This window comes from Seriola aureovittata, chromosome 23 (assembly GCF_021018895.1).
Source record: "Seriola aureovittata isolate HTS-2021-v1 ecotype China chromosome 23, ASM2101889v1, whole genome shotgun sequence".
Lineage (NCBI taxonomy): Eukaryota > Metazoa > Chordata > Actinopteri > Carangiformes > Carangidae > Seriola > Seriola aureovittata.
The window spans coordinates 15,657,420-15,684,975 of NC_079386.1; the positions used below are offsets into that span (position 1 = coordinate 15,657,420).

Here is a 27,556-nt window from a genome sequence, read left to right on the forward strand (position 1 = left end):
AGGAGTTTTTTCCAGATGCCGTTTTGAAACCACTAATTTCTAAATCTGCTCAAATTAAGGCTGCGACTTGTCAATTTCATTATCGCTTAATGTTCTTTATGGATTCATTGTTTGACATTTTGTCCGTCAAGTGTCAGAAAATGTTAAAATGCCCATTATAAACTCCAGAACAAGACGTATTCAGATCCTTTGTATTGTCCAACCAACAGCTGAAAACAGCTGTATTCAGTTAATGACTATCTACCAATGAATCAGCTGATTAAGTGACTATTAAACAAGTTGCAAAATTCATTTTCTGTAGATTAACTAATTGATTAATCACCTAATTGTTTCAGCTGTAGCCCAGATTCCTCATTGGATCTGTTTAGGCTTAGTTTTTTTTTCTTAAGGAAAAGGAATAAATAACTTTTAGAATAGTTGCTGAAGATAAAATATTCAATAAGAGATTAAGTGCTTTATAAAACCAGATGTTTCCTCTACTTGGAACCAAAACGCCCCAGCACTAAAGATTAGTTCACATGATGAGGATCCAAGACGAACAAAAACAAAGACAAAGCACCCATTTAAGTCAGTGAAATAATTTAGTGGGACAAACAATTTTACATTTACATAAATTAATTCATGTGTCATGATTCGCTCTTTTTATTTATTTTCATTTCTTGTTGTTTTTTTTTTGTTTTTTTGTTTAGCCCTTCCACAGCTCAGCCCAGAAATACTTCCATAAGGCCCGACATGGTTTTTTCTTTTTGCAGCATTGTCTATGTGTATGTGTGAAGAGCGTGGTTGTCACGTTGCCAGTCCGAGAGTCTGTATGGCAAGACAACACTGCGCAGTTCCCAGGCTGCAGTCTCACGCCGTATCACACAAATCTGAAGCGTCTATGACAAAGAAAAAGAAAAAGACATTTGTGTGGAGGGTTCCCAGGCTGTCACCACGTCTTTATGGAGTGTAAGTATGTGTGTATTAGAGCCTCTTCTCACACTCCTGGATCCTTCTTCACCCCCCCGGGGCAACAGGAAAGCTCACAGGAGGAGGAGGAGGAGGAGGGTGGTGGGGGTGGAGGTGTCCGAGCATCCATCAGCCCAGCTCGGAGTGCTCTGCCTGGGCTCGCTGTGACGGCCGGAGGGCAGGCACGGAGCTCCCCAAACCTCCTCTTTATCTTCCCCAACGTCTTTATCTCCTCCTCCTCCTCCTCCTCCACCACCTCGTCTCCTCGTGTCAGCGTGTATAACAGAGGATTATCTCTCTCTCTCTCTCTCTCTCTCAGGTGTAGCAGAGAAACGAGACGGCAAATGGAGGAGGGAGAATTTTTCCTCTCTCTCTCTCTCTTTTGAAAAGAGAAAAAGCCGAGAGCAGCGTATGTGAAATATTCCGTTGACTTATTCCTCATGTGTATGGAGCATGAAATTGGGGCGAGTGGTGTCAGTGAGGATGAGTCATTGTTTCTGAGTGGTGCACTCACGTATGGAAAGCCAAAAAAAACGTCTCCAACTCAAAAAAAAAAAAGAAAAATTCAATGTTCTCTCGTCACCTGTGCAAATGGAGCTCGACTTACTTGGCTTTCTCTAAACAGCTTTTTAAAGTTGAAGAGGTAAAAGGTGCGTTTTTGTTTTTCGACCGTTCGAGCTGGTGTCTTCTTTTTCCTCTGGTCTACAGAGGAGAGGATGGAGGGATGAGGAGGAGGAAGAGGAGGCAGGGGGGAGGAAGTTCAGTTGAAAAGGATGGAGTCGGGGTCTCTGTTGGCTATCTGCGCCATGTGTTTCAGTATGTCCTTCTTAGTGATGATTCCCAGCAGCCTCCTGGTGACACACAGAGAGGGAGAGAGAGGGAGAAAAGAGAGGAAACGTGAGGAGGGGTGGGAGGCAGATTACTTCATATCATACTTTGTTTGCTTCGTCATGGAAAAGTCAAAGTGACAGAAAGCAGAAACACATACATCGGGCCAAGGTCTGGCCTCGTCTCTGACACTTTGGCTGCGTTAAGTTACATTACAGTCCCACAGGGAACCTGGCTCGCAGCAGGAGAGGAGAGTAACATGAAAACACAAGAGTTAAGAGAGCGAGGGAGGCAAAGCACAGCGGCCGTGATCACACCGGAGACAATCACAGCTGACACCTCACCGCTAACCACGTCCACGTCGGCGGCCAGGAGGGTCAGGAACTAAAGTAAATACCTACGTCAACTTAAATAAAAGTCAAATCTATTTCCTCTGGAGTTCATACGTCCAGAGGAGCGGGAGGTAGAAGCTGCTTTATGACGTGCAAGTCATTAATTTCGCAACACTCCTGCAGCATTTGATTCCAATTCAACAACAGCGACAGCTTCAACGCGGTCCGGCCGTTCCAAGGACTTCCGAGAAGAAGAAATGTGGGGACAAGAAAAGGAAGTGTTCATATTTCGACACAGGAAGATATGAGCTGAAGGAGCAGCTGAGCGGTGCTGCCTTAAAGCCTTAGCACCCGCATTTTACCATAAACAATTACCCGGTTATCACTTGTGGCTACAGCGGCTGTAATTCAGCAACAGCAATATGGTTTTAGGTTAAAAGCTGTAAAAGAAGAATTTAAAGGCTGCAGTGCTCATTTTGAGTCAGTGCAACATGTTCTGTCCTGCTGCACCATCACTGTCTACCGCAGAAAATAGTCCCTGTAGAATTTACTAGTTTCAGATTACATCCTGTTTAGCCAGAGTCATATACAATTTTGACATAATTGCTGTGTGTTTCCTGAGGTCACCGTGACCTTGACCTTTGACCTTCAGCTACCAAAATCTAATCAGTTCATCCTTGAGTCCAAGTGGAAGTTTGTGCCAAATCTGAAGAGGTTCCTTCAAGCCGTTTCTGAGATATCGTGTCCACAAGAAAGGGACAGACGGACGGACGAACGGAGGGCTTTGGCTGTCGCCGGCACAGAGGCAGAAAAATGAAAGTATATATTTATGATTTTAAAGATTTACAGCCTGACAGGAGCCAATTCGCTTGGGGCTGAAAACCGCAGACAGAGCGAGGAAGTCAGAAATTGCTGAAAGACAGAGTAGGTCATTGTTCTTTTATCATGGGATTTTGTTGAGCAATAACATAAACGTAAAATATCACCAGCCTCCTCCTTCAACAAAGACAAACTCTGAAATATATCCGCAAGGTGGACAAATAAAAAGACACCCAGAGTTTCTCCTGCAGGCATTTGTTGGTGAAACAGGGAAGAATTCGGGCGAATGCACATCAACTGACACTTGTTCGCACATGCAAGCCTGAAAAATGAGAGTTTGACAAGTGTGAGCGGGATCAAAAGAGTCAGAGAGTGAAAATAGGAAACAAAAGAAAAACAAACTTTCAAGGCAGGGAGGATGTGTTCGTGATGTCTGTCGTGGTTTTCTGACTAAAGCAAAATGAATTGTAACTTAATTTTTTTTAAAAACAGACAAGGAGGGTTTTCAAGCTCCGAGAACAAACAGCGACATGTCATCTAGACGGCGAGTCGACCTTCAACTAAAAGATACTAACTTCACAGTCTGGGAAAATACCTTTGTTGCCAGTCAGAGCGATGAAATTAACAGTACCCATCTTATACAGATGACCGCAGAGGTCACGCGCTGCACTTCACGTAGCCTCAAGGTCTCTCCTTTCTGAGTGTGTGAGTGTGTGTGTGTGTGTGTGTGTGTGTGAAACTATCTTCATTCCCAGACGGTGAGTGATTCACCGGCTTTAAAGCTTCGCGTGAAAACACAAACTCTGCAGAACAGACAATAACTTTATTCAGCCATTTTCAATCCCTTCTTCCTTCCAACCCTTCCCCTTGTTCCTATTTACCCTCTGTCCCATTAAAAAAAAAAAGAAAAAGAAAGTGTGATTCTTCAAAAAGTATTTTCCTGTCACACGTGGATTCACTCGGGATCTATTGTTGGCCGACGAGCCGCCCAGCTGAAGCAAATATGTGCGAGTCCCGCAGAAGTCGCTGTGCCTGTCAACAGCCTTTCAGCAGTGGTGTAGACTGTCACAAGTGCCCATAGGCAAGGCAGTGAGTAAACCTTAAATCGCTCATTTGCTCTGGTGGTGAGGAGCATCCAAACGCCCCAAAAGAACTGAAGGCCGCTTGTGAGGATTTTGTTGACAGCGGCTTATTTTCTTCTTTTTTTTTCTTCTTCTTTTTCAAAGATTTGGTTTGAATTACTGCTGATACAACAAGTCCACATCACCTCGAGGCTACACACACACACACACACACTCACACACACTTTAAAGCCGCACTGGGAAACTTTACACATCAGCTCCAACTGGTGGCAGGGGGCGACAGTTTTGAGAATGTGATTGGTTTACAGATGTTGTGTGAAAACAGCTGCGTAATGTTTTCTGTGGCTCTGGAAGGAGCCTGTTTAAGTCTGAACAAATGACCCTGATGATGTCATGGTGATGTCATCAGGGGGGAGACCATATTCCTTATATAAACGGCGTGCACTTATATATATCGCTTTTCTACTTGTATCGACCACTCAAAGGCCGTTTGAGACACTTCAACACGTGGACTGGAGGCGCTGGGGATCGAACCAGCGACCCTCTGATTACACAGCTGCCCTGATGTAGTTAACACAACACACAGTGCACACGGAATCAGATAAAGAGCGTAAATAAAAAAAAATGTATCATCAGGCTTTCTCTGCTTTTCATTTGATCTATTGATCAAACCAAACCCCATAATCTTATTTAACTAAATAAGGTGAATGTTTGATTTCTGAATTTTTTTCACTGTTTTCTTTTTCTTCTCAGATTTCACTCTTTCTTCCAGGAAACATCAGCGTCCAACTGTCACCGCTCGAGTTAATGGCGACATTCCTGCTGAAAAATGGATATATAAATGTATATGTAAACACGAGGGAGAGAAAGTAACAAAGAGAAACCACAGGTTGGATCATTATAGGCTTGTGTTTGACAGTGCGGGTAACTGACACTGTTTCTCTGCACTCGTGAAAATATACATAATTCCACTTCCAAATCCCTAAAAGCTGAGTGTTTGAACATGTCAGAGCTCCCATCTAAACAAGCGACGCCCCGGGTGTGTGTTTGCATAACAGACAGCGGGGAAACAAAGTGGAAAAATGAATGAAACACTGATTACGATTGCTCTCAGCGGGTTTTATCTTTTGTTCTGCTCTGTCTGAATTTAATTCCCCCGACCAACATTGTTTGATTGTCCTCGGAGAGACAAATATAAAGTCTGACAGACAGCTGGAGTGTGTGTGAAATGTTTGGCCTTGGTGGAGCTGGAGGTGCTTTTTGTGGATGGAGGATGATTTCAAACAAAAGGAGGGAAAAAGAAAGTTTTGGTAAATGTTTAATGTGAGTTTAATCTCTGTTTTCGAATGACTAAGTGAACGCAGGAGCTTTAGTTTTGGTTTTCTCCCCAACTGCGCAGCTCACGCCGCGCTGCGTTAACATTTGTGGAGCTGAAACGACTCAAAATACGTCTTTATTTTACAGAAATGTGCAAATGTGAAGATTTCCTTGCTTGTTTGTCTTGTGCAGTTGCTGAAAATGATGCAAGCTTTGCCGCTGTAACGTCTCTATCAGGTCAACATGGAAGTTTTTCCATTAGGAAGACCTATCTATAAAAGCCCAAAAGCCGTTACATAAACAGACAGATGAACCCAGCAACGTTACAGATACCACGTCTGAAAGGCGCTCGGAAAAAAAATGTCCTGAGTAAAGTTCTCACACTCTCCCTCCCTCCATTAACCGTCCATGTTTTCCTCCTCGACTCCTCTCCGCCTCCTTTGCTTTTCCTTTAATGCATGACCACGGCTCTCCTACACATTCATCCGTCACCCCTTCCTATCCCTCCGCGAGCGCCGTTTCCTGAAGACGTCTCGCTTTCATGTCCCTGAGAGCGGGAGTGTGGTCCTCCCGTCTCTCCTCCCATCCATCAGTCCCGCCTGCCTTCCCTTTTGTCGACCACATAGGGGTTTCTCCTCTATGGTGAAAAATGAAGTGTGTGTGTGATTGCTCTCACCCGTTATGTGTAACTAGACATTGGCGTAGCCCCAGTTTCCTGAAAATATCCACAGTGATATCCATGGGTGTGTGGTCGGTAACCGTGAAGGGGCTCAGGTCCATGATTCCTCTGAGGCGGAGCGGAGGCGGGGCATCGGGAGCCTGGGAAGGAGCGTGCTCGGTAAAGACCACCTGGGAGGCGCTGACCACGCCCTCCTGGCGCTTCCGGGCGTTGTCTGAGGGGGAGAGGCGGGTAACGTTCATCGATTAAAGCGAAGCAAACGGCAAACAACATTACATCGCAGCGTATAGAGACACAGTTCTGACCGATTGATATGAGCAGGTCTCTTCTGAGGACAAATCCTACGAGCCTCTGGGACTCCTGGGAGACGACCACGGGGAAGCCACTGTAGTGTGTGCTGTCCACCAAGGCCTGAGGACAAATACACACGTTATAAGCAACACAACGTCTACAAATAAAACTGGAATATGCGTCAAACGTCCCCTCAGATCTTGCAAACTACAAGTGAGGAAGGATGGACCTTCAGCAGTTAAGTTTACAACGTGGCCTGTGGCACGGCGTCGTTTCACAGTAAATGCAGATAACATGTTTTTGCAGGTGTATTTATCTGTATTCATATCTGCACGTTTTCTGTTTATCATAACCACATGTACTTTCCGTGTGTTTTTATGCCTTTTCTGCTGCTGCGTTCCAGCGTGTTAGGATCTTTTATGTGCATGCATGTGTGTGTGTGTGTGTACATACCTCCACCTCTCCGACCGTCATGCCCTCTTGTGTGAGAACGGCGAGCGCGGGGTCCGACCTCCGGGGCCTCATCACGTCCACGGCGAGGCTGCTGTGGTCAAACTCCTCTTTCGGCTCCAGGAACGGGTAACCGTTCAGCCGGATGTGAGCCTGCAGATCACGCACGATTAAATATCAATCTTTACAGACCTTCCAGCGGACACATCGTTATACATCTTCAACAACCACGTCCGCCTCACCTCGTAGATCCCCTCCCTCCCGAAAGCATCTGCCACCCATTTGCTGGTCATGGTGGCGGCCATGAGGGGGACGATGTACTCCAGCCCGCCAGTCAGCTCGAACATGATGACTACCAGCGACACCGTCATACGAGTCACTCCACCTGGAGGGAGACAAACCGCAGGTGACTCAAAAGTTATACGCTTAGTCTGTGTTCTTCTTATTGATCACTGATCACTTTTAACTTGATGCCACGCTTCTCTTCTTCTGTGACCTTCTGTGAAAGACTTTCATCGTCACAGCTAAATACCCATTTTATTTTTTAAAGGGAGGAAAACAAACTCCTTTTTGTATGTTGCTCTGTATCTAAAAAAAAAAAAGCAAAAATGGAGATGATTATGTTTCCTCAGAATTGTTCCCTGATGTTTGTTGTTTGCCTTCACATGTCTTTCAGCAAGAGAATTAAGATTATTTAGGAGATCTTGTCCGACCGCATCTAACAGAGTTGTCTCTTATTTTAGAATCAACATTTTCAAAGCAAAAGAAAAATATACAGACAAAGCCTGAAATTACTCACCGCATGTAAAAGTATTCCATCTATCTTTGTCCCTTATACTGGATAATAAGAGCTGCCTGTTTAAAAGGCTTGTAGAGGAGGACATTAAACTACATTAAAACTGCAATAACGTCATAAATCTTGAATCTAACGTGAGATTAAATTTATTACAGAAAATATCCGAGGCGGGATTTTGCTTTGGTGAGTTGACATGAAGCAAAAGTGCCAAAAATAAAACCTTTAAGCGTGAATGAATGATGCAATAAACAAACAGAAGAGCAAGTATTCCCCTCGGGATGCTCTCAGCACCACAAACCATATATTATATAAATACCATCACAGTGTCTCGTGGACCAGAATAGCAACAGCACTTTTGTAATTTAGGAGTCAAGGACACAAATGGCCTTTGGTTAAATACTGTTGGGAGTTTTTTTTTTTTTTTTTTTTTAAAAGGAAATTATAAACAGAGGGACACATACTGTAGGAAAGTGGATAAGATATTTGGGCTTTGCTAAAATCAGATGAGATCTGCTCCTTTCTGGAAGTGATTTTTTTTGGCCACTTCCACTAAAAGTGATTCACAAAGGCTATTGTAAAGCACAGCGTGTACTGTAACTGCAACAAACTAAGACAGACATATCAGCGACATATTTCAGAAATAACAAATAAATAAATAAATAAATAAAAATCCTCCCTAAACTTTGTCCCAGATGTACGAGGCGGATCAATCTGGCTTGTTACCCTGAGTAATTTAAAGCCTCTCCTCATGGTAAGAATTTAAAAGTCATCTGTTCTTATATAAAACACCATCTATCTGTTTTCTTAGAAGTAGAAGTGGACACTTTATTCTCCTCATCCATTAACACTTCAGGGATTTAACACCCATAACAAGGAATGGTAACAGTTAACTCTTGTTTTGGTCGGCATGGTGCGATACTTAATTTAACACAGACTTTCAGACAATGTGTACATTTCATTCTGACATGTGATGTCTAAGAATTAACTCTAAAAAAAAAAAAAAAAAGAATATAAAGAAGGAAATGATTAATAATAATTTGAATTTCTTGTACACGGCAGAAAAACTAATTTCCGAAAAATAATTATTTCTCTCTTAAAAATCTTATTTTCCTCAAACAAATGGAAAGAAAAATGTCAGTGCAGTGAGAATATTTCAACCAGTTTCCTATAGAGATGAATTAGTTTCTATAAGGTTGAAGAAATGAGTGAATATATACCTCTGCACTGAAATTAAGGAGAAGGAAATCTGATTTTATAAAATAAGTGAAACCTGTTTGTCACGTGTTTTACAGAAGATTTTTTTCGTTGTTGCTGTTTTTCTATATATATATATATATATATATGTTTGTGCAGGATAAGTTAATAATATAATTCAAAATGAGTGTAAGGTCTCCCTTCATCCAATGATCTGAGACCATTTAACTGAGTCTGGGAACAAAGTGAGCGGAGTGGTCCAGCCATTCTTCTCCCCACCCACATCCATCTGCTCCCTGGGCATCCCAAGACATTCCTCAGTTAGACTGAACATGTAATCTCAATCCCTCTGGCATGTTCCCGTTTGTATGTGTGAAGGATACCGCCGCGGAGAGAGGCATGCACAAAATATCCTGATCAAATGCCCAAAAACAACCGCGCCGCGTCCTTTCATCTATTCCAAGCTGCTTCTGAGCTCCTCACGCTCCCCCTGAGGCGGGAAGCCATGACACCATGTTTGGGTTGTTTGCGTGTACGATGGTAGATTTCTGGTTACTTTGTGGAGCTTTACCTTCGGGATAAACTCCGTCTAAATACTCGGGCAAAATGATCTCATCCTCTAATCGTGACCAAGCTCAAGTGTCTTTATTGTGCATCGCCCATCTTTCGTTTTTTTGTTTGTTTTTGTCCCATTTTATTACAAACAGGAAATTCAGGGAGAGAGTAGGAGGAAGACATGCAGCAAACGGTCTGGCAGACAGGGAGTCGAAAGCGGGGACACGCCTCTCAGGGCGTCTTTCAACCCATGAGCTTCGCGTTAGTCGTGTCTCACCTAAACATGCGGCGGCTCCGACCATGGCGTAGAGCCCCGGAGTGATGCAGTCTGCTCCCGGCGAGCACCACCCTTTAAAGATGAAGGAGTCGTGGTTGTAATAGGCCAGCTGCTCCATGCCGACGCCCAGCAGTCTGCCGGCGATGGCTCCGACGGCCATGCTGGGGATGAAGAGACCGGAGGGGACCTGGAGGGAGGAATGTTGTTGTAAAAGAAGTTAAGGAAGTGAAACACTGATGTGGTGAGATCTAATGAGATTTATTGATTCTCATGCACAAAATAAGACACAAAGTGATGAAGATGCTTTGGGTTTTTAGGGACATGAATCTTTGGGAATCTCATTACAACAAGTAGAAAGGCGGGGCCTCTATTTTCAGGCTTCAGAAAGTGTGTGGATGTTATTAAATCCAAGATGAACTCCAGATAACTCCGGGTACTTTAAACTGTCTGGGTGCTATAATGTGACCTCTGTTCATACGTCTTTTCTTAAAATCAGGATGTGAAGCCCACAGGCGTTTAATTTCTACCGATACCTCCATCCTGCAGCAAGCCACATGATGATGAGTCATGTTGCTGTGATGCTCAGTGCACGAAGACTCGCAGAAAGGAGGTTCAGTTACACTACGACTGGACCACAAAACTGGTTCCAGTCGTTTCTGAGACAGCTGCTCGTGTAGTAATTTCACAGAGAATGCCGCATTTGTGAGAAACTCAAACCAGCGTCAGACAGAGAGGAGGAGAGGAGAGTGTTGACACTTTGCACCGCGGGGACACAAAACTTATAACGTTTGCATGTGTGCGCGAGTGTGTTTCCACTAACCTTCATGCCAAAGGTAATCACAGTGATCATCATCTTGAAGACTAAGGCCAGAGCCAGCTGCCACAGCGCGGTGTAAAGGCCTTTCCCCGCGGGTCGGTCTGCGAGGCTGTTACCTACACCTGTGTCTGACGTGTTGGCCGGCTGGAGGTGTGCGGAGAGATGAAGGACGGACAGACAGAAACAGAAAAGAGAAATAAGAGGACGGGCAGAAACAAGAAATTTCTTTGTCTTTGGTAATGGCTGATACATGTTTTATTTATATTGTTTCATCCATAATTATTGTTTTTACATATTCTATTGCCTCGTTTCACTTACTGTCTGATCTGTTTGCAAAATGTTGATTTGAAATGTTTCGATTTATAGTTACACACACACACACACACACACACACACACACACACACACAACAAGCCAACCTGTTCGTAGCCGCAGAGCTGAGAGGAGTCGAGCAGGGAGCAGTCGTTGAACAGCTCCGAGATGAGCTCAGCTCCGCTCATCCTGGTGTAACTGTTCGGGTAGGCGAGCAGGGCGGTCAGCGCGGCGACCACCAGCACCTCGATGACGGGGTAGTGACCGAGACGAGTGGTTTTACCTGGAGAAAAGAGAGAGAGAGAGAGAGAGAGAGAGTTGTCTGATTTGTAGGGTGATGTGGGGTTAGAAAGAAAGTTCTGACTTCACCATGTCTTCACCACTCACGTCTCCTGCACCAGGCAATGTTGGCCTTGATAAACAGCGCCCCCCAGAGGCCGCCGAATATCCCCAGCAGGATGAAAGGGGCCAGCTCCACCAGGTGCCACGGGGCGTGAAACTCCACGTAGAACAGCACCAGGCGGCTGTTTCCAAACGGGTTGATGGAGCGCAGGGTGAAGGCTGCGACCAGAGCGGCGAAGAACGAGCGCCACAGAGTCTTCAGAGGGAAGTAATAACTCACCTGGAGGAGAGAGAGAGAGAGGCACATCACACCTTAACATGATAAAGAAGAGAAACCTGGTTTTTCTTTGACAATATAAATGTTTACAATCTGAAGATTTACCACACGAATAATATTAGAAAAAGGAGGCAAGAGCTGCGAGTAGTGTCATAAAAACCTCACAAAGGACTATAAACAGTTACATGTGAAAAACTGTAGATTAAGATTAGGATCTTTTTCATAACATTACTTAGTGGTATAAACAACAATCTGGATTATAAATTAAGTATAAATGGACAATTCTACATAAATTGTCCTTCTATTATGTTTTATGGTTTCCCAATCTCTTTTTCCGTTTATCATGTTTCTTTTCCAGAATAAATAAAAAGAAATCTGATAAATTCACTCGCTTAAAAAAAAAATAATTACATGCATAGTTCTTTCATTTTTGAACTTCTCGAAAGCTGAAAGGTTTTGGATCCAAACTTATGTGGTCAAAGTGCCCACAGAAAAAGTCCCAGTGTCCTCATCCAACAGCTCCCCGGGTGTTTTACTGAAGACGGATTACAGAGCTGCCAAGATGCAAACATTTCTTCATGGTTTGTTATATTCGTCTCAGGTGCCAGCGCTGTGCGGTTTCCAGCACAGAGTCATGTGTTCACAGGAAAACTAAACAAGAACTGGAGAGCAATTAAAACCCATTCAGATTAGCCCTGTTATCTGGCAGTGATTAAAATAACTGGCACTTGAGCGAATTGCTCTGACGCAGGAGACACAAGAAAAATCAGATTCCGTTTGTTCGCTGCGATCAAATCAACTTTGTCTCTAACCGCTGTAGGTTTTCGGTCTGGTGTTGCGGCAGATATCATCTGATGTTGTCTGAGATCTCAGCATCAGTCTACACAGATGCAGACAGGGGATTACCGGTTGAAAAGTGGTTAATCGGTCAGTAAATAACTGTGCTCACTTCTTCCAGGCTGAACAGGACTCCTCCTATGGGAGCACCGAAAGCCACTGACACACCAACCGCTGCTGCTGCTGATAACACCTGCAAGAAAGAAAGAAAAAGCATCTTAATTAAGTTCAACGGAGACTTTATACAAAGATGAAATTCATGACATGACAGGAGTTTATTATTTGATTTCTGTGTGTCAGTGTAGAAAAATTCGACTTTAATCAAGTAAAGGATTTAAGTTATCTCACTCCTGTTTAGAAGGAACCGTTTCATTTCGCCTTTTATCAGTGTGAGTCACTTTTTGTTCTGCGTCGTCTTTATTGTTAACTGAACATTCATTCTTTCAGACAGTAGATTTACTGGATAACAGCTGAGTCAGAACAGGCCGGTTTCATCGAAATAGGCAGTTCCCAGTTCTTTTTGTGATAAAGGCAAAATTTGGCAGCAGTGCATTCGTGCAATTGTGTAATCATTTATTCTCTAAAGGCCAGAATAAGATCCCAGAGCCGAGCGTAACGTCTTCAAATTGTTTTTTGTGTCCAACGAACAGAAAAAAAACACAAAGATATTCCATTAACAACAGAGAAAAACAGCTTCACAGCTGCAGATGAGAAATAAAGGCATTTTTATTATGAATATTCTTGACTTTTCTCTCTCCCTGTCGTTTGTTTTTTGACACATGGTTGATTATCTTTCTCTTATTGGAAAAAAACAAACTGATAAATAACTTATCACACTTTCCTTTCAGGCGGACGACCACGACTAAAAAGTTGATCTACTGTTTGAACGTCTCTTAGCGTTCCAACTCCATTTCATCAGCATCTGTCCAAAAAATGCAAAACTAAATCCCGAGCTGAAAATAACATCCCTCGTCATTTGGCCTACCTCTCGCCGCTTGGCCTCATTCTTGCGGTACTTGGTGAACAGATGACACAGTATATTAGCGCAGCAGCATGCTACATGGACCAGAGGGCCTTCCTTTCCTAAACTGAGCCCGGAGGAGACGGCTAAAACCAGGGTGATGGTCTTGATGATGAGGGTCCACTTCCCCAGGTAGCCGCGGATGATGAAGCCACTGAGGATGGTTTTAATCTGAGGGGGGAAAGAAAAAGAGAAAGTGTTTGTTTGCGCACGGATTAGTTTGTGTGCGCAGAGCGGATCAGGATGTGTTTGCACTCATGTGTCTGTTTATGCTTTATGCGAGCGTATAGCCGAGAGAAGGAGAGTGTAAACACCGATGGAAGCGGAGGAGCGAAAAGTGAAGTTTGTGTTCTGGATATTTTTCTTTAATTAGCGGTTAATCCGGTGTTCGTTAGGCTGCTGACCGCCGTCTGACCTTACAGCGATGAGGCTTGTTAGGAGAAGGCGACTCGAGTTCCCCGAGAATGAAGGAAGAGTGAGAGGGAACGGCGTCTGCGTGTGCAGGAAGGAGCTGTGTGTGTTTGTGTGCTTTCAGCTGTATATATGAAACGGGTGAATCAGTTTGGATGTGTTTGTGCTCGGTCAGGTTTTCCACTTGTATTTCCAGAGGGAGAAAAATGTAAAAAAAATAAAAATTCTTCAGCTTTTCACCTCCTCAGAAAATGAGTCAAAGAAACAAGAGGAGAGGAAAAAACAAACACTGACAGAGGGATCGCAGAGAGTTGGATGTTATTCAATCAGCGGAAATAGACGCTGTAATAGGAACAGGGAAGAAGTATCTACAAAATGTGTTTTAATGAAAAACAAAGCTAAAGACAATCAGAGGCTAACTGAGCTGGAGCAGGATTACAAACACTCCCCAGCATAAAAACAGACAAAAAAAGAAGAAGAAGAAGAAGAAGAATCGCATGTAATTTACATACAGCTACAAATCCTGTTCATCATCATCATCATCATGCTTTTTACGACCCGTGATCATTTGAAGTGCAGCCTCACCTCTGGTATTCCTGAGCCACAGGCGTATGGAGCGAAGGCCCGGACCAGCGTGACCGCCAGGAAGGAGAAGAGCAGAGCCCAGAAGATGTACATCAGATAGTTCACTATGTAGGCAAACGCACCCTGCAGGGGGAAACACACACACATGAAGTAGGTAGATATATATATATATATATATATGATTTCTCAACAGGCAGAAATCCAAAGTTATAAATCATAAAGAAAACATCAACTTCTCCTTCCTCACTGAGCTCTGGTGTTATTGTGTCATTACAGCTAACAACCAGTAGACGGAACCAGAGCACCATTACAACGATTACTAGAGTAATGGGAACTGTGAGTGTGTGTTCAGTGTGCAGCAGTGCCAGTACATTTATTTATTTATTTATATTTTAAGGATAGGATTGGTTTCCTTTTAATATCCTACTTTTATTTCTGGTTTTATTCTCTTCTATACTGTGTTTTCTGTGTATGTTAGTGTGTGTGTGTGTGTGTGTGTGTGTGGGGTTGTTTTTTTTATTGCTTCTATTCTGTAAAGCACTTGTGTGTTGCATTGTTTGTATGAAAGGTGCTATACAAATAAAGTCTGACTGATTGATTGATTGCAAATAGTGAGACACGATACAACAGTAGTGCCCAGTTCTCATACTTCATTCACACATCTGGAGCCAAGGAGTTTGTGTATTTACACAGTTTACAAGTCCAACTTTTGCTCCGTCAGTCCACTGAAAGATTTGCATGAGAAGGCTTGGCTACTACGTGTAAATTTCATGGATCTAATTGTGCAGAAAAAACATTTTCACAATGGATTCATCTGCTTTTCCAGCTGAGTTTTAACACGCTCTTCTACCTCTGATGTTCCCGTTATGAGCTCGGCCCAGCTCTGCCACTGTGGACACTGGTCCCTCTCCTGGAACGTGGTCTCGTTGGACTTCCAGCAGCAGTGCTCGTGGTTGAACCAGAAGCCGATGAGACACACGCCGCCTTTCATGTCTGTCAGCCAGTGGGCTGCGATGTCGATGCCACCGGCCAGAGCACCTGGAGGGCGGAGGAAGGAAAACAGAAGGTTTTCTTTCCATTCAAACACTGTAAGAAGCTGATTTTTTAGGTTAACTCTGCCTCTGTTAAATGTGCATCCTTGTGGTCTGTCCAATTTCTGACGTGAACTTTTTGGCTTCCTTGTAAAAAAAACTAAGAAAATTACCTGCCAGGCTTCTAACCAATGTAATTAACATTAATCTTCTTTATAAATATGTCACCCTGCCTATTTTCAGTGCCATGTTTGTGCTATTTTGTGGCTCTACACCTGCCGTCTGTCACCACATGGGAATTAACTTTCAGCTGATTCAGGCAGCACAGAAACGAGAGGAAAGGTATAAACAGCACTGACATTTTGTCTTTGAGAAGCCATGCAAGTAAATCTTATTTAATCTGTATTCTGTACTTTACACAGAACAGTGTATAGTACAGTTTGACATGTTTCCATGACCAGATTCTAACTGCCTTTGGATTTGCAGTACCAGATGTCTGAATGTTACATAACAGATCATGTAGAGATAAACCACCTGGTAGAGAGATGGGCTTTAATGTGGTTTAGATTTATCATCCCGTGCCAGTGTTGCAGTGTAAATTCGTCACCATACATAATGTGCACCGTGAATATCAGTGCAACTCAATGTGCCTCAAATTTTTAGGACAAAATGATATCTGGCTGCACAGATAGTTTTGGTGTTTTATTTGTTGTGGGTTTTAAATGTCATGCTATTGAAAGTTACCGCCCACATTCAAATGAGACGAGTGGAATTTGGTTTGTGGTGTCTCGAGCTTTAAAGGTTAAAGAAATATAGTGTGTGTGTGTGCGTGTGTGTGCGTGTGTGTGGACTACCTGACATGAGTCCCACCAGCAGCATGAGCAGCCACCCAGAGAAGGCATCACTGACGCTGTGCAGCAGGGCCACAGTGGACTGTCTGCTCTTATTGGTGATCTGCATGGACAGAGATCAATATTATAAAAGTGATCGTCATCATCATGGTCATCATGTTGCTGTTTCTGTTCATGTATTATCCTGTATTATATTACATTATATATATCATCAGTGATACTTTATATCTATGTCGCTGCTTCAGTGCTAAAACAAACGTCCCATTTAAGCACACTGATCTCAGGTATTTTGACCTGTTTCCTGTAGCTGCTGTAACACTTAAATTCCCCCGCAATGGGATTAATAAAGCATCTCATCCATCAGGGTGTGAAAGTGGATCACAAAGTCCAAACACATCCACTTCTTCATCAGCTACTTTACAAAGGACGGCACGCACGCTTTAGTTCTCCAGTTTCCATGTGTGAAAATGTGGGACAGAGGAGCAAGAGCATGATGATCTCTCTCTGCATAAACAGTGGTTAAACATGCCGGTCGTCAGACTCGACATATACCTTTTCATATCTCTGTGTCATATCTTAATCTGCATGTACAGTTTCATACGATAAGAGCTTTATCGTGTCATACTGATTCTAACTAACTGAATGATTATGACTCAAATATGACTGGAGTTTGCAGTTCCCTTAAAAATAAAAAACGACACACAAGCCGCTCTTCTTCATACCTCTCTGTGTCTATCGCGGTCCTTGCTCTTCTCTCTGACCCAGTCGATGGTGTTGAAGTCTTCATAGGTGCCCACTCCGGGCAGCGGGTCCTCCAGTGGGTCCACCAGCTTAGTGGGGCCGTTACCGTTCATACCGGCTGCTCTGCTGTTGCTGCTCCCGCTGCTGCTGCCGCTGCCGTACTCCTCGTAACCTCCTGGGAAAGAGGAAGCGGGAGTCAGAAGGAGGGAGAGAGAGAGAGAGAGAGGGAAGAAAGAGAGACATACGTTTTAGACGCACAACAACATCGTCACACTCAGACACCGGCCTGTTGTTTGCTGCCACACTGTTCTTCCCTCGTCATTTCAGAGTTATTTAAATGCTCTTATAATCACTTTGTTTGTTTTTTAACTTTGATATTACTTTGTTTATTTATTTGTGCAGTCAGAACACATAGTTTTAGATGAGCAGTACGCTACATTAAAACAATAATGAACATATATTGAATTTATTTTAGTATAAGTCAGGCCCAGTGTGGCACAGTTTCTACATATTGCAACACACATTTCAAATAAGTCTAATATCAAAGATTGGTACAAATATAGCCAAGAGCAAGTCACAAAATACAGCCTGTCACTTTATTTAGAGTCATAGACAAATAAAAGTTTGTGCAGTCATTTGTTTTCAAGACTGATCTTCAATAATCAAAGTGTTTCACAATTCAGTGCATCTAAAATTCATACACTATATTTAAATCTTTAATAGTGTGAGCATTTATGAGAGTGACAGAAATGTCTTTAACAAGAGCAGACACTGTTCTCCAGCTGCAGAAATATGGATGCCTTCTTCTCTCAGACACCCCAACTCATGCACGAAGAACATGCACACACACACACACACACACACACACACACACACACACACACACACACACACACACACACACACACACCAGTCTTGAGAAAGTGCTAGCAGCAGCAATCCCACTATTACTGCTGACTGTTGATGCAGAACATTGCACAAAAGAGAAGCGGAAAATGAGTATTTGTAACCTGTAGATGTGATATTGATAACACCATTCTTCACAATAGTGTATTGATGAGCATTTGAGGGCAAAGACACACAAAAAATTTTAAAAAAGCTATGGGATTGTCTCCAGCTGCATTCTCTCATGTGGCCCACAACAAAGGAGCTTTAGTACGTGGCAGCGTCTGAGCTGCAGTCAAGCCTGCAAATACCAGACAGCAGCGACCAATCACAAACAGCGCTCCCCAGAAACAGGAAACGACAACCAACAACAGAGTTGAGGCTTGAGATGATTCATTGTGGGATAAAAACAATCGGCTGAGCAGAAATAAAGACTTTTCATTTGAGCATTAATGGAAGTCATAATATGAATGTAAATAATGGAGATGGAAGCGGTGCTTCCTGTCTGTGTGGAGAAACAGACGTTTAATGAGCTGCTGGGGATCTACATGCAAACCCAGATGATAGACGAAAACGTAGCGATCACTTTCACAATATTTCAAAAAAGGAAAAGTGTCACTCAGGTGGAGTCTTTGTTGTAGCAGTCCCACAGTAAAGCTAGCTGCCGCAGGAGACCATAAAGCATCCACACATTCAGGATTCCTTCACATTTTCTATTTTAAATCTTCACACATTTTCGACATGACACTGAGGGAGGAGAACGTTGCCATGCATTAACGCGAAACAAGCGTTCACACACCTGAGCCGACCAGTTCGACTGGTTTTAAACATGAATTTGCTCCAAGAATGTCGTGAGTGAATGAATTAAATGCTCTCTCTCTCTCTGTCAGTTAGAGACCAGCGAAACAAGAAAACCTGTCACCTGAAATCGACATGTTTCAAGTCCAACTGACCTATATCAAAGTTTCTTTTAAAATACAGCATCTTTAAAGAAAATTCCCCCAAAGATTTCTGCAGAAAACTGGACAAACACAATGTTCCATGACTATTTCCGTCGCAGCTACAGATGAGGTTGATATAAGTAATCCGTGACATCAACTGTGAATTGTACGTAAGCAGTATATTATATGTGTGATCACAGACAAGCACAATCTGCAGTTTTTCACACTTTTGCGTTCCTTCTATAAATCAGATAAAGACAGGGAAGTCTGAGTAAAACCAAAAACCCAACAAAAGTTCCAGTTCCTCATAAAGTCACTGCAAAACACTATATACAGTATATATATATGTACACATGCATACCCAGAATGCCCAGAGCCTGACGTGTACTGGAGGAGCTGGGAGTTAAAGTGCCTCGCTCACAGAGACACTGATGGTATCTCATGTGACTCAAGGTGACAAAACATGTTTATTGTTAATATCTTTGCCAGGTCATTCGGTCTTTAGGTTACAAAACTCTCCATCTCAAGTTACGCAACATATCACCGTCAACAACTTTAGAAAAACAGCAGTCAGCTGATGATAAGGAAACCTACAATGTAACACGACCCAGGTCTTAACAAGAAGAGCTTGGATTAAAAAGAAGCAATTTGTTTGTGAGTTTGAAGAATGAATGGATGGAAAACTTTTAGCTTGTCTGGGCTGATGTTATATCTGGCATACATTGCTCAACCCTCAAAATCATCCACTATAGAATAATATACATTATAATATAAATATTGTTATTAAGCAGAGTGAATAGCAGTAACAGTAAGACAACTTGAACAGAAGAAATTAGATTTAAACCTATTATCTCGATCAATGTCTTACATCATGTCTCCTGATCTTTCCTTCCTGATGGAAACTTTTAACCGCTCAATGTAAACTCAATAATAACTTGTTCTTTGGATCTAAAGTTTAAAGTTTCATTTAAGCATAACAACAATACTACACAATCACTTTTTCTGAGAGAGCAATTATACAACATGAGATCTTATTGAGACTATTTGCCTTACCAAACGCCACTGCTATCATTAAAAGATTTGTGTACCAGGAGGTTATGTTTTCCACCTGTGTCAAAAGCGACTGAACCGATTTGCACAGAACTTGTTGGAGGGACGGGTCACGGGACAAGGAAAAACCCATTAAATTTTGGGGCAGATCCGAATCATTTAGCATGAATTAGAATTTTCTTTTTCTCTATGAAGTCTGGTGTATCTCGTTTGACATTTGCCTTGGCGGAGGTCTGTGCTCTTCATGATGGATTTGCCCCATTAAAAACACAACAACTGTGACTGACCCTTTCAACTTATTCGCGACAGCCAAAACAAAACCTCGAGAAATAACCCAAACACACTTGAAGAGAATAACACCAACAGGAATTTGTCATTTCCGAGTCTTACAGGATCACATCCAGGAATTAAAATATTCACAGCCCTAATACACAGAGGGGACTTCAGACTAAAGCTGTTAATATTCACTGCGTGCACTGCCATAAAAAAAGCAGCAAAGGCAACAAAAGAAAACAAGTGGTAAGGTTATGAGTTTGACCTCAGCTGTGAGGTCACGACTGAATATAAAGAGACGAAACAGTCTGTGACCTCTAACATGAATGAAATGGGAAATACAGCAACACACACACACACACACACACAGATAAGAGTGTTTGGAATTCATCATGTATCCGTTGCTGTTGAACTGTGTGTCAAATCCAGCGACTAAAACAGCTGTAAACACACAAACACACACACACACACACACACACACACACACACAGGCAAGCACCAAACAGCTCTGTTTCCTTCATGCAAGCTGCAGCACACTAACATTAACCATATGACTCAGAGCTTGATGGGTTGTAAATGATCGTAATGATTAAACTCCACTGTGTTAGAGTTCAACTGATCAGCAAAAACACAATAAAGCCACTTTCTGTTATAAAACTTATCACAATTTAAATGCACATTAAAGCAGACGCACGACACACACACACACACACACACACACACACACACATACATACATACATACATACAGGTAGCTGCAGTGAAGGCGCTGCAGAAATATAATCAGTAACTCAGCAAGTGTGTCTGCCAAGAGATGAAAACAGTCTTTCCTTGAATCCTTGGCGTATTTAACACTTGCTTCTCATTTATGACAGCATGCAAGCAGAGTGCAGACTTTATCAGACAGCTGAAAAAAAAAAGTCCAGAGCTACAAACTCAGTCCCAAACTCACCATCTTCAACCAGCTCCTCCTCATCCAGCTGCTTAGTCCAGAACTCCCAGACCATCTTTCATTCCTGGACCCAAACCAGTAACCCACCCCCCAGTATCCACAGTCAATGACACAACTCAAACTGGGAACCTCTTCCCTCCTCTGGACTCCTCTAGGAAGTGGACTCCACCAGAGCACTCCCACGAAGCTCTGAAGATGAGTACTGATTGGCTAATGTGTCTGGGAAGTAGATGATGACTTGCTGAGCTGGTGGGAACTGGTTTTAATAGGCTGAGAGCGTTTGTGAGCCCTCCCTGATTGGCCACGGTGGGTCACTGTGTAAAAAAATGAGGTAACGTGTTTATAAGGTCTTTAAACCTTTTGAATCCTGTGGGAATCTGACGGCTGTCAGGAAGAGAGATTGTGTGATACACAGTGCTTCGTGACAGGGTCAGGTTGTGGGTTCATTTTCTTTCCATTCAGCCCATTCAGGGAGTGAAACCTTTTTACATTTCAAACACTGACAAGCTCTTGTTCTGATCAGGAAAGCTGTGAAAGAAATCAGATGTAATATTTTTTTGATATATATATATATAGTTCACAAAATGAATAGCACAGAAGAGCACAGTTTGAACAAACTAAACTCTGTGGATAAAAACCATGAACCTTTGTTTACCGTCTGGGTCTTTAATATTTCAGAGATCCCGAAACGATGAACCTAAATTCAGACTTCAGTAACACTTATTCTGCTGTGACCTCAGGAGAACTGTTACTTTACATCCTCTCACACAAAAAGGTCTACGTGAGATATACAAAACTGTATATCTAAAGTAGATAGAGCTGAACCACAGTCAAATTCCTTGGACCGTGGTGACTGCTTACATTGAAAAGTTGGGACTGGACTGTGGCAGTTTTTCTACTCTTTACTTTCTGTCTGGGGAAAAAAAGAAAAAGCCAAAGACAAAGTTGTAATGTTTTACAGCAAAAATGAAAAGAAAGAACGATGTGACTCGACTTGTAATTTCAGACCGGACACAACAGCGCGTCTACTCGGCCCTTTGAGACAAGACAATGAATGAAATGAAAGTAGTGGAGGCGTTTCTGGCACAGCTTCACCTACTTGAAAGGAGCACAAAGAGAGGAAACAGCCTGAGAGAGTCACAACTTGTAATATTGAGAGTAAACTTCACTGTGGCATGTTTCAGTTTGTGGTCCTGGAGACACCTGATGAAAAGCCACCAGCCCAAATGTGTTTTTCTCAACATGACAAATTAACAGGAAATAGAAGTGGTGAGCCGGTGCCAAACAGGCAGTTGTGCTACACAGAGTTTCCTTTAAAATGTCAATCAAGCAAGAAGAAAAAAAAGAAAAAGAAAATGTTATTCCATCCTCTTTATATGCACTTGACCATGCAGGGAGTTGAGGAGGACAACCCAGAATGCACAGCGTGAGAGGCATGTACCAATTTCATTCATTCGCAGGTTACCAGCCCATCAGGAAGTTCACAGACAAACCACACACACTGATAAAAAAGTGTTAACTACTGAGCCACCGTGCTGCCACTTTAAGAAACAAATAAAAAGAGCTCAAGACAAAATTTGACTTACTTATGTTCCATTAACACAATTAAGCCGTGCCAGGCCAACGTCAACTCTTACTACGCTTGAACAAGCTGCATTATGCGCACGCACGGACTGTACAAGAAGCCCACAACAGTCAGTAACTGAAGAGAAGATCATGTCAGAGAAAGAAGGGAAAACAAGAGCCGTCTTCTTCCCAGCAGCAGAGCAAACCCCTGCATTACTGTTGCCCCACCGTCCTGTATAATATGTGAATAATGTAACGTCAAGTAAAGGAAGAGAGCTCTGACTTCTAGTAGCGAGACTTAACAAAATAAGACTGGATTTTCCTTGTGTTTTGTGCCGTGAAACCTGCGGCACAAACACACAAGAATCATGTCCACAACTTCAACTGCAGAAAGAAAAACAAGATTTCACTGTGTGAGCCGATCGGGTGTCCGCACCTCTTATAAAATGCGTCAGCAACACAGCAAGAGGTGCCGTGCCGAGCTCAGCACTCACTTTGTGTCTATGTGTGTGGGAGTGTGTGTGTGTGTGTGTGTGTGTGTTTGTCCTGAGGGGCTGAACATGACTATAATCTTACATTTTTACAGAAGAAGCAACACACACACACACACACACACAAACACACACATCCTTAATTCCTTACAGAAAACTCGAGAAAATTCAACACACACTCTTTGTCATATGACCGCGGCGCTGTCTGCCAAAACCTACACAGTATGTTATCTGTGGCAGTGATTTACGCGCACACACACACACACAGAGTAAAAAAGGCAAGACAGTCACAGACACACACACACACACAGTCTCCAGCGAAGGTTTGAACTTTGAACTCCTGAGGGCTGGTTGCCATGGGAAGTGGCATCTCATGTGACCCCCGTGACGCTTTGGCGACTACAAACAAGCATCTCTGGAACATGTTGGTATCGCGGCCTGATGTCGGTTTGAAAAGTGGAAGATTTTAAATCATATTTACTGGGTCGGAGGAAATTGAATAAAGATGGAATGTGTGTCTCTGCAGTTGATTCGATTAATTTTCATAAAGGTTTCCACATGCTGGGAAAAGAAACTTTAAAATATCATATGACACAACTGTCGTGCTGGAAGACTACAGGGAACGACTTCACAAGAAATCTGGCTCAGATGTTACAGGAAAGGAAGCAAAGGAAACACTTCTGAGGAAATTTTGTAACTGGTGTTTTGTTGGACCGAGCCGATAATACAGCCTGAACTAATGCGAAAAACTGCAGTACAGAATAAACTGAACGAGAGAGTCTGCAGCGTTTTGTACAGCCAAGAGCCGAATGGCTTTTTATCAGTACAAAGCAGCTTCTAAAAAACGGTTTAGCAACATACGTTTAAGGCCGGGTACTTAACCTAAATACATTTTGAATACCAGTCGAAACGTGACTGCAGCATTAAGTATCAAATGTTTTAGGTCCTGAAAGTTGGATTTACAGGCAATGTTGATGATATATACATATATTTTATGTGTTTATACATAATATTAGATATAAATTCAGGTGTCAAGGAACTAGCTTTGGTATTGTTGTAGCTTTGGTTAGCCGTGGTAATGTCTCATATTACCACTGATGTTGATCACGTTCTAATCAGTAGTTAATTAATCCATGAGTCAAAGAAAATTCGGGTCAGCAACTGTTTGGATGATTAAAATAATTTTTTAAGCACAAAATTAATTAATATTTTTTGCTTCCAGCTTCTCAAAAGTCTGATGTTATGTGAATTGAGAATCTTCAGCTTTCAGACGGTTGGGGTTAGGTTACATAAAAGCAGAAATTTGATGAGATTACCTTGAATTTAATGGACTTTTATACAGTAAACAATCTATTAATCTAGAAAACAATTCGTCGATTAATTGATACCAAAAGTATTGATTATTTGAAGCCCTATCCCACGGGATACCCAGCTCTACAAGACTGGGTTGAAAATATTTAGGTTGATGCATGATGTTTTATCTCAAACAAAACCTGTTGAGCATAATGTGAGACTAAAACAATCATTAGTTCTCAAGGCTCTTTTCAATGGTGATGGCTGTGACTAAGCGTTTGAATTTAGCACTTCACCTCTAACTGAACCGGTGGAGCATCTTGAGGTTTACGAGTAGCTCTGTGGTTGCACTGGTAGCTCCCAACTGTATGAATGAGAAGGAGGGTACTGCAGTAAAAAGGAAGACTATGTGGACTCAGCAAATCCCTTCTTCGTTGCGTGGATGTAAGAGGCAGAGCCGTGACCGATTGACAGCTGCTATCAAATTCACGGCTTTCAAAATGTCCCCGGGTGACCTCCAGTCGACCCACGTTCTGCAGAAACCAGTGCTGTAGGCGGAGTTTTGAAACATCCCATCAGAAAAGAGCCGGGATAACCACAGGTCAATGTTTAATTTTACAGCTTGTTGGTCTATAAAAAAAAAAAAAAATCTGTTCGACATTCCTCACGTCAAAAATGGCCGCCTTTCCTTTTATTCATCTCACCATTCACTCATCTCTTTTCTATTATTTCCACCTTCCCTATTTCCTGCTCCACCCTTTCCACACAGTTAGACACACTGTACCCAGAGCTGTGACTCATGCCCTGTCAATCATTATATCCTGTTGTCAACACCAGCTAAAGCGCTGACAGCCTGATTCACAAAGCTGCCTACAACAGCAACACTGAGAGGATGTGATGTCAATATACCAAGCAATAGAAACATTATTGGCAATAATAATAATAATCCTGAGTTGTACAACTCCTGTGATAAACCAAAGGAGTAGATACAAACAAATTCACGGCACAAAAACAAGAAAAAGTAGATGAACTTTAACATGGAAGCCAGATTCGACTCAGTGAATGAAGCTTAAGTATAAAACATATACTGTAGTACAAGTGTTCTTCACCTCAGGTTGCTTTTTGCTTTGTCATCTTGGTAGGGAATTCCCTGCACCCATAATTTCTTCCAGTCTTCTTCCTGATGTGGTTTTTGGGTGAACGTTTCCTCCTACTCAAGGCTGGATGAGGTCCAGTTTCATCTATAAACAATTTTTTCCCCTTGATAATGATTTTGTGAAGCCATTATTAAAAGTCCCATATTGTATAAAGTGAAATTCCCATGTCTTTTTTGATTATAAAGCAGGTTTAGGTTCTATATTTATACTGTGAGAGTGTCAAAGCGCTCAGTCCACAGATAAATGCACACAGCCTATATTCAGAAACTGAGCTGATGTCACAACGAACCAATCATCGCTCGCTCTCAGTCATGCCCCAAGCCCTGCCCACCTGGACCCACCAGCCAACCTTTAAGGATTAGGTTTATCTGAGTCTTTACCTGAAATCTGCTCTATTTTTATTCGATTACCCAGAAACCAGGCAGCCAATCAGAAGAGAGGCTCAGAGCCTCCTCTCTTCTGATTGGCTCACTGACCTGTTGTTCCTAGAGCGCCAGAGAAAAGCCTCAGAGAGGAGATATAAAACTACACTGGGATGGTTTCTGGTTCATAAAAACCACAAACATATCTTCAAACCTTCAAATAAAACACAGGAAAGCGTAACAAGATGTGTGTGTCACTGTTTCTTCCAGGCTGCAGTTCTTCATTTATCTCTCCATCTGTTCCCGCTCGTCAATAAAACATTACGCAGATGACGGGGGTCAAGTGGTGGCAACAATCAACACTTGTAAATGTTAACTGCTCAGATATTATCGGAAAATTATGGTGCAGTATTGAACTGGAGGAAATCAGCATGGATAACTAGGAGGTGAAGTGTTTAGCAGTTTAAGCCCAATAAATTACTACGGTAATTATGGTCCATCAGTTAACGGCCATAAATACAAAACACACGTTTGTTCCCGTTCCCCCCATTCCCGAGTCTGGTCTTCATGCATTTTTGCTGTTATCACATAGATTCTATCTTTGTGTTCTTCGGCAGGGACAAGCAGCAACACGCTCACTTCCTTAAGACAAGACGTTGCTGGAGTGGGGGAGGCCGGACCTGGAACCCACATTTATCCACATGTGGCATCAAGGTCGAAACCTTCTGGTTAACCAAAATGCTTCTTTCCCTCACTGGGTACAGCATCTACTGTTGAACTTGTTGGTAAGTTTTTTCCAGAACCATCTTTGTACACTAGTGGTTAACCGAGGGATCAGAGGACCTTGATATTAATCCCTCTCTGGCCCAAACTCTCCTCTCCACAAACACCGGAGGCTAATGAGTCCCTGAGTGACAGGTTGCACACGGCTAAATGATTACGGCTGCACCGAGAATGGCTTTTAAGAAGACTTGCTTGGCAACAAGTTGAAGTGCACGCTAATGAGCAGTTAGGGAACTCAACAACACTCGCCTCAAGAGGAAAAAGAAAAGGAGGAAGTGTGAGCTGAATTGCTAAAAAAAAAAAAAAATGGCAGGAAATAAAATGCAAGTTCAGTCGATGTTAATCTGAATGGTCACAAAAGGCTTTATGCTATTCAAGACACAAATAATTGTCTAAATTTCGGGTGTCTGCGTGAGCCGATGTCTGGCATCAGAGATAAAAACGGCTGCAGAGTAACTTTTAATGATCAATTCTGCGCCGTGGTGGGTGAAATTAAGCAGCCTTCCCAACCGAAAACCTCCTGATTTCCCCAGAGCCTGACACATAATTATATAATCAGACTGAGGCCGCGAAGCGAAGCACTACTGTCTGACGGAAACATTACTACTCCGGTTTTGCTGATTCTTGAGTTTCTGCCTGAGCTGAATCACAACAAGACTCGCTCTCTGGCTTATGATTTTCTTTCACAACCCGCTGTGTAATTTTTGAAAATACATGGTTGACAGTTTGAAAACAAGGCTGCATTTCTTCTCCCCTTAAAAGGCTGACACAGTGGTTCAAACAGTGGTTCAGCCCAGCAGCAGCAGCAGCAGCAGCAGCAGTTACATCCACTGAGAGAAAATCTCGTCTCCAGACTTCCTTCCTATTGGCACAGTCTTATCTCTCAGTTTCAATTAGTGGGGAGGATATAATGTTGGTGAAGTAACAGTGACATCACTAGTAACCAGTCAGAGCTGAGATCACTGGCTGACAATGCTCATAAAACCTTGTCTTAACATTAAGCACAGATG

General features: G+C 42.6%; 1 protein-coding gene across 3 annotated transcripts in view; it reads right to left on the reverse strand.

The window, feature by feature from the left end:
• Positions 1-562: 562 nt before the first annotated feature.
• clcn5b (chloride channel, voltage-sensitive 5b) overlaps positions 563-27,556 on the reverse strand; it is a 30,647-nt gene continuing 3,653 nt past the window's right edge. For 2 of the 3 annotated variants that reach the window (XM_056369370.1, XM_056369368.1), the window contains exons 3-17: positions 16,775-16,968; positions 16,056-16,155; positions 15,021-15,208; positions 14,171-14,293; positions 13,139-13,345; positions 12,266-12,346; positions 11,085-11,319; positions 10,805-10,980; positions 10,389-10,529; positions 9,569-9,755; positions 6,989-7,131; positions 6,750-6,899; positions 6,311-6,416; positions 6,003-6,219; positions 563-1,799 (exon numbers count right to left, since the gene is read on the reverse strand). In XM_056369370.1, coding sequence (XP_056225345.1) covers positions 1,709-1,799; positions 6,003-6,219; positions 6,311-6,416; positions 6,750-6,899; positions 6,989-7,131; positions 9,569-9,755; positions 10,389-10,529; positions 10,805-10,980; positions 11,085-11,319; positions 12,266-12,346; positions 13,139-13,345; positions 14,171-14,293; positions 15,021-15,208; positions 16,056-16,155; positions 16,775-16,968 — 2,339 coding nt within the window. In that variant the 3' untranslated portion in view covers positions 563-1,708. Of the gene's footprint in view, positions 1,800-6,002; positions 6,220-6,310; positions 6,417-6,749; positions 6,900-6,988; positions 7,132-9,568; positions 9,756-10,388; positions 10,530-10,804; positions 10,981-11,084; positions 11,320-12,265; positions 12,347-13,138; positions 13,346-14,170; positions 14,294-15,020; positions 15,209-16,055; positions 16,156-16,774; positions 16,969-20,894; positions 21,021-27,556 lie in introns of those variants that run through there. The other variant, XM_056369371.1, reaches the window with a different exon arrangement.